This window comes from Stylophora pistillata, chromosome 6 (genome assembly GCF_964205215.1).
Source record: "Stylophora pistillata chromosome 6, jaStyPist1.2, whole genome shotgun sequence".
NCBI classification, from domain to species: Eukaryota; Metazoa; Cnidaria; class Anthozoa; order Scleractinia; family Pocilloporidae; genus Stylophora; species Stylophora pistillata.
This window is the reverse complement of record NC_142524.1, coordinates 13,295,263-13,302,521: the sequence shown is the minus strand read 5'-3', so window position 1 is coordinate 13,302,521 and position 7,259 is coordinate 13,295,263. Positions and strand designations below refer to the sequence as shown.

The 7,259-nt window shown below is 36.0% G+C and overlaps 1 protein-coding gene and 1 long non-coding RNA gene across 3 annotated transcripts; one reads left to right on the top strand and one right to left on the bottom strand.

Moving 5' to 3' along the window:
• The first annotated feature begins 98 nt into the window (after nt 1-98).
• On the top strand, nt 99-3,578 carry LOC148728356 (uncharacterized). The gene is made up of 2 exons (XR_015989091.1): nt 99-415; nt 1,515-3,578. It is a non-coding gene; the product is annotated as an uncharacterized LOC148728356 (long non-coding RNA).
• On the bottom strand, nt 935-7,241 carry LOC111326532 (DNA replication complex GINS protein PSF1). Of its 2 annotated transcripts, none has more exons than XM_022930543.2 (8): nt 7,052-7,241; nt 6,282-6,346; nt 4,648-4,743; nt 3,865-3,955; nt 2,566-2,637; nt 2,013-2,045; nt 1,845-1,919; nt 935-1,212 (listed from the first exon to the last, which is right to left on the bottom strand). In XM_022930543.2, exons 1-8 carry the CDS (start codon nt 7,124-7,126, stop codon nt 1,147-1,149), a joined length of 573 nt encoding a protein of 190 aa, XP_022786278.1. In that variant the 5' UTR covers nt 7,127-7,241; the 3' UTR covers nt 935-1,146. The 2 variants fall into 2 exon arrangements, with proteins under 2 accessions (XP_022786278.1, XP_022786279.1); XM_022930544.2 differs by lacking the exon at nt 7,052-7,241 and adding an exon at nt 6,794-7,013.
• Nucleotides 7,242-7,259: the final 18 nt, after the last annotated feature.

The following is a 7,259-nucleotide window of genomic DNA, read 5'->3' as shown; positions in this document are numbered from 1 at the left end:
GCTTTTGTATGTGATCCGCTGGAACGATCTTGCAACTGATCTGTGACGAATATCAAACACGCTTTGTCACGTTGAGACGCTAGTGTTACGAAGTCAGATATTTGGTCACGCAAGTCGGTGTTGTTTACACGGGCTCCGTCATCGCTATATTTTTCGCTAAGTTTTACTGGAAGAAAATTGCTCGCATACATTTACAATTGCGGAAAAAAAGAACCAACAGAGAGAGACTTCGAGAACGGGATATGGAAGGGGAAAAGAGACCTTTTCTCTTGCGATTAAAAGTTTTCTTTCCGACTACCTATAATCACGGTTTTTAGCTTACCGCAACTAACTCACTCCTTGAACGCAAATGCACCAAATATTGGCCGATCATCAATTCTTTTTTCAAATTTATTGACCACAAGTACCACGCTAGGTGAGTCTTTGTTGAAACATCACTGACACATTTCTGCGTTTGGATACTGGGTCTGATCAGATCACCGTTCATTTATTATTATTTTTTTTTGATGTATTGACCACAAGTATCATTCAAAGCCATTCTTTGCTAAAACATGACCGGCACATTTGCTGCATATGGATAAAAGGTCTGATCGGATAACGTTTTTTTTTCTTTTTTTAATTCATTGCACAGAAGTACCACAGAAAGTCTTTTTTTCGCTAAAAAATCAATGACACACTGTTACGTTTTGGTCCGATATAAAATGTTTAAAGCTGCCTGCAACATTTTGATGCGGATATTTTGTCATTTTGTGGTATTCTTTCAAATATTTTTCCTGATGGGCTCTTAGTACATAATAAAAAGAAAATACATATATATATATATATATATATATATATATATATCTATAATCTGATAAAAATCCCGTAATAAAGACAAAAGTGGAAGGATAAATAGGTGGCCACTTGTTAAAAAAGAAGTCAAGTGTCAGTCAAGTTAAAAAACTGTTAAAAATAGTCTTTATTTCCAATTATTTCCATTCACCTATATTTAATTCAGCAGTACTATAAACAAATTGAAACAGCTCCTAAATAGCTGCAATATGGCACATATTTCTGACTAAGGATAAAAACTTGTCAGAGTTTGTATTTTCTTGCTGACAGAATACAAATTTTGTTGGTGAATATTGGACCATTCACTCTGCTGCTCTACAGAATATGCTCAAGGATTCCTTGTCTGATGAGATGTTCACAGTGAGATCTTGGCAGGAAATGCTAAAGGAAGGAGAAAATGCTCTATGAGTTGATAAAAGAATGTGAATCAAGCAATTCTGAAACAATTGCAATCTAAAATGAGATAGTTTTCCAACAAGGGGCATAATTTTATGACTGTTGCTCAGTCACCATCTCTTGGTTCAACGCATTCCGTCCCTCTTCCCCCTCAACACTCAAAATTAATAAGTACCCAACTCCAATAACTGCCTTCTTCACTCCTCCCATTTTACAGAGAAATGACAGCAGTATTAGACAAAAATGCATATTTATACCGTACTTTATTCACTTTGTAAACATTTCAGGACAGCAAAATGACAATGAGTACAAAGTTGGCCTCGACTTAAACTTGCAAAACTGCTTGGAACATCAATGCAAATCTTACGTTGTTGGATACGGACTTATGTTCTTTTACAAGAAATGATTGCATCAGCCTATTATTCTGAAAGATTGAAAAGCCCTTCCTAAACTAAACACCCATTCGTTTCAATTTGGAAGGGTGTGGTGGGGGGAGGAAACAAGTGCAGCTTACAGCACTGTATACTTTGTACAATACACCCAAGTTTAAAACGAGATTGCCACCCAAAGAAGAAGTGAACAATTTAATAATCCTCATCTGGAGTAACTGTTCTGACCTGACTATTCTTTTTCAATAACAAGACTGTTCCATCTTCTGTTTCAAACTCTCCATAATCTTCCAGACATCGCACCTGCATTGCAGAATTCAGAATATATATATATATTTTTTTCAAGAGGCTCCAGTCATCAGAAATGGTTTAACATGGGACAACTATAAGACATACCTCTATGTAAAGTGACTTTGGTGGCTTCATGTCCTGTCAATAAGAATTTACAATGAGATGCATTTGTCAGCGTTCACAAAAATCTTACACTGATCTCAGAAGATCCACACATGTGTTAGGATAGAACTCTGAGGGCCAAGTGTTGTTCCTCCATTAAGACCTTCAAGGATCTTCATCTACCCTTTAGAAATCTTATCTTTCACAGACATGACTAGGTGGCAAAGTCTGTACTCAAGCCAAGTGACCCATCCAGCCCAAGCTTATCCAGGTTTCTATGGCATGAAGCAACAAGGAGTGCTACTATCCCCCCTGGATGAGATGCCAGTTTATCGCAAAGCTACATCCCGGCATTAAGTCGTGCTTTCCTGAAAACTTGCTGATACCCATCTACACTCCTGGGTGGAGAGAGGCACTGTGTACTTTGCATAATAATTTGCCTAAATGTTATCACCCTTGACTCTCTTCTCTTTAGCCTTCTTTGCATTCAAATCAATAATAATAAAGATGATGACGAAAATCTAGTTGTTTTACATAGGAATGAGCATCTTGTTACCTGTGTAAGGTCCAAACCAACTGTCCTCATGTATGTTGCCAGTGATTTATTGTACTTTGTAAACCACTGAACCTATGTACAAAGAAATATTTGAAGCCATCCAATTAGTTGAAAAACATAGGAAGAGGAACACCAATTCCTCCCTGAGTAAATATTTTTATCAGGAGTATCAATAATTATTTTCCAGATTGTATATTGCTAAAGTGCTTAAAAAAGTTGGCCAACTACAAAAAATTAACTGGAAATAAATATAACATCAATAGCTTTGTCTAAACAATCATTGGATGAGGTTGAGCTCGATATCATGAATTATCAATGCCGAGGTATGGTGGAAGTTGAAGGCTGAGGCAGATAATACAGACACAATGTTTGATTATTCATGATATCCCACAAAAACTGAATTCAGTTAATTTTAATTTCATGTTTGTTGTCACACTGTAATTAGTACCCCCTTTTGTATCACGTCCTACTGTAAATATTATTCCTCTACTTGTCTGTTATATAATTACTCACGTTCAGTTACTCATTGATTGAAGATGGCATAAGCATGCCGAAACATGTCTCTAAAAAAAGTTGTATATTTCTTACAATAATTCTTTTATTATACATTTCTTAAAAATATCTGCAAAAAAAAAAAAACTTCTTTCTGATTTTGCAAAAGTTTGAGAACACTACATAGACAACTTCTCAAGCTATTGTACATTGATTGTATACTCTTGACCAATCAGAGTTTTCATAGTACAGGGTTCTTGTACTTTTTCAGGAACCCAATTCAAGGACTTTTAAGGACTTTTTGGGTCATTTTCAAGGACCTTGGCTCTCAAATTCAAGAACATTTTGCATTAAATTGAAGCTAAAAGAAATAAAAAACATTGCTCTTTATTGTTAAATTTCAATAACGTGAACATGTGTGCAGGACCGGCTGAAAAGTCCAACGAGTGTAACTTCAAGAACGCACATGAGAGTGTTCGCATGCTAGATACCCAAGGTTATTTTCAATGCACCAATCATGTGTCAAACATCATTATCGGATGCTGGATTTGAAAAGGAAAACTTGTTTTCTTGATTTATGCTCGAAACTTACACTTTCAACACCAAAAAACAAATGCAAACTTCAACTATGATTCATCTGCACTTAATTTCAAGGACTTTTCAGAAATTTTCTAGGACCTGAGTGTAATTTCAAGGGTTTTCAAGTCCTTGAAACAAAAAATGAAATTCAAGGACTTTCAAGGGGCACGGGAACCCCAACAGTATGTCTTATTTATATTAATTGTGAATCATACCAAGTTTACCAACCTCTTGTTCACATAAGTTATATTTTATGTCTTCGGGTAAAACAGTTCCAAACTCCCACCTTAGGTCCTTCATCCTTAACATCCTATTATAGCTGAAAAATTGAACAAAGAAGTATACAGTGTACAAAAGAAAAAAAAAAGAAAAAAAAATCAGTCGAAGCTTTTGCATGCATTGAATGAATCTTGATCACATTATCATAATAATGTTGTTTTTAAGGTTCTCAGAAATCAATATGCTTCTTATAGGAACTCATAAACTAAAATGTACAAAGTAATGGTTAGATCTCTTTCTCATAACCATCAAGTTATGGTATGGATCTCACAATGCCCTCAAATTTACTCCTGGATTTTCCCCAAGAAAAATAAAACAATCCCACATAACACTCAATCCTTTAATTCCCAGAAATGATTAAGCAGTAACTTCTTGGTAAAGCATCTATACATTATCCAGCAAACAAGTAACGAGAATACTCAAACTTATGTAGATGTTGCAAAGCTGTGCTGTAAGAAAAATTGAAGAGAGCCCAGTGCTCTGAAACTGTGAAATCCAGGGTGCCCAGCATATGCTTTTCATGAAAAAAAACTAAGATTTCTGAGTCGCCCAGGAACAAAAGTAAGGAACCAGGGACCACTGGGTGCTGCTTGATCACAGCCCTGAGTTGTTATCTTGATCTAACACCAAATTCTTTAAAACTAATACAAAATAAAATGTGTAGCAGCTACAGGGGAGACTTAGCAATCAGATCATTAGAGTTAAAAGGTTAATGAACTTAATTAATCTTACAGGTAGGATAAGAGACATCTTTTATTTCTCTCTAAACTTGCATGCCTCAGATGAACTCCAGAAAACAGACCAGTTTCTCCTTCCACTGTTAGTGCACTAGAAAAAGAAAAAGAGAAAAGTATACAAATTAGTGTATGTAAATTAACAGAGTTCCCATTAACGCACAGGTGTGCGTCTCATACGTACAAAAAATGAAAAGGACGCACAGTTTTTGCCAATGTGCGTCCTTGGGACGCAGGAAAAAGGTTCCGACTAGTTAGGAGACTGGGTCTGGTGGGCTCTACCCAAGAATTACTGTGATCATCTTGGCATGTCCTTTGACCCGCCATTTTGTCATGGTCAAGAGCATGTCTACTCAGAAGGGCTTATTCAATATATTCGATATTCGAAAGGGGAAACCTGGAAGTGATACAGAGCTGGGGGATGATACCCAGGTAAAGAAACGCAAATTTTGTCCTAAATGGTTGGAGGAGTTTCAATGTTAAAAGTATGATTCGACCAAAAAACAAATGGTTGGTGTTAAGAAACATGAGCACACTTGATTCCAAAATTGAAGCTCTATTAATAGCGTTAATACCTGGTCTTGGCTTTTGCCTCTCTGTTAGAAACTATAAAATCAAATTTTAATAAAAGGCAGGAAACCCCTAAAAGAGGTAAGAGGACCCCCAACTTTTTGGAACTTGGGGTCCCAAGGACCCTTAACTATCAAAACTAGTGGGAACTCTGATTAATGCGCTTTTGAATATCTTATTAACCAAGCGCGAGGGCTGTACTGGGAGAATATCGGCCCGAGGTCTTGACAGTACAGACCCAGCGCAGCGAGGCCTGTACAAAAAAGACCTTGGGCCGACATTCTTCCAGTACGGTCCCGAGCAAGCTTGGTTAATAAGAGATTTATTATACGACTGAAGTTCAAAGGGACACAAGTGCGGTATCATTCGGGACAACTCAGGACAGTGCCCGGTCCAATACTGAGAGAATATTAACTGGCAATAGAGCATTTTGATTGGTTGATTTTAGTTATTGGCCCTCTGACTGCCTGAGTTGTGTAATAAAAATAATAAATGTTATTGTTATTGTTAAATGTTATAATAAATACATGTAAAAATTAAATCTGATTTAATAGACTGTTTCTTATTAACCCTTAAACTCCTATTGGTGACCAAGAAAAATTTTCTCCTCACAATATCAATACAATAACAAGCACAAAAGTGATGAAAATAAAGAAAAATATCAAATGGAGGATTATACCACATTCTCAAAAGTATCATCATGAGAATTTACATGGAAGACAGTTAGGAGAATTACAAATGAGATCTTGAGAGTGAAAGGGTTACGGGATAGTCTACATTGCTCCCAAAAAACAAAAATATAAACAAATATCCTTCATATAAATAGAAATAAGTAGTAATCATGATGATAAAACAGAGTTATTCCTTTCGCTAACATTAATGCAATCCAAGAACAATCACACATCCTGAAATTTCTCTTCAAACATTAGGATCTTTTATTTTGATTGATTCATTGAAAAAAAAGTGATAGTTTTATAATATTTATAAAAGTTTACATTAACTTCCCAAATTGTGATGGTTTACATGGGGAAATTTTCCGAGGTTTGTTTGGATGTAACTTACACTTCTCTTTGGTTCTGCTCAAACAGAATCTTCATTTCCTCCAGGACTTGCCTAATCAAATCCTCCTTTGATACAAAGATAAAATCAAATTAATCATTTCAATTTCATTAAAACGGAAATAATTTGGAATCAAAGGGTTACTTTTAAAAACTCTCTTTAGAAATAAAATTTGTCAGTGTTAATGGTAATGAAGTGCATAGTGAGAAAAAAATAGACCCAGATATTGGCAGTGTAGGGATCGGTACGCTTTCAGTAGGATTCTCTTGGCCAGTCGACGTCATTCAAAATGATTGAAAAGATTTCCATGTAACCCCATACATAAATTATGCATTCCATTTCATAAAGACTAAATATAAAGGTTTCTTTGCAACAGTCTATTGGCATAATTAATGTATGGGATTATCTATGGAAATCTTGCCAAATGATCTGCAAGATGATATGAATTTTTCCCAAATTTAATAAGGGAGATGGTAAATTCTGAGCTCGGTAAAGAAATGGAGAACGATGTTTACCTTTGTCTTATTTCGAGCGTGGGACACGCTCATGACAAGACGAAAGAAGTGCCATGCTCTGTTTACTGTACTTGTTTGAGAGGATCTTGTGATATTTCACTGCTTTATGTCGACTTGTCTAGATTATTCGAATCAATCACGCGAACTTCCCAGAAAAAAAGGTAATGCCTAGCTTTAAAGTCTCCAATAATGGGTAAGAAGTTCTGTGCGTATTTTTCCCGCCAATTTAGGAACGAACAGAAGTAAACAATATCTCACGTTGTAAGGTGGTACAGTCCCCTCCATGGTTCTTTTGAGTTCCTTTACAAGCTCCAGAGCTTTATCTCCAAACATCTTGCCAAAGATCTCTCCAAAATTTACAAAATTACACAAAATCAACCTTTGTAATCGAAAACCTTAACCCTTATCCGTGGGTCTGTCCTCCTTACTGTCTCTTTCGGTACCAGTTTCCTAACGGGCACTGGGT

What these genes read in the sequence shown, in the direction of transcription:
- LOC111326532 (XM_022930543.2), bottom strand. Translation starts at nt 7,126, where the DNA reads ATGTTTGGAGATAAAGCTCTGGAGCTTGTAAAGGAACTCAAAAGAACC. An exon ending in GGACTGTACCACCTTACAAC is followed by an intron (nt 6,347 to 7,051) that starts GTGAGATATTGT and finishes TTTGTATCAAAG; the next exon opens with GAGGATTTGATTAGGCAAGT. An exon ending in TTGGTTTGGACCTTACACAG is followed by an intron (nt 2,046 to 2,565) that starts GTAACAAGATGC and finishes TCTTATTGACAG; the next exon opens with GACATGAAGCCACCAAAGTC.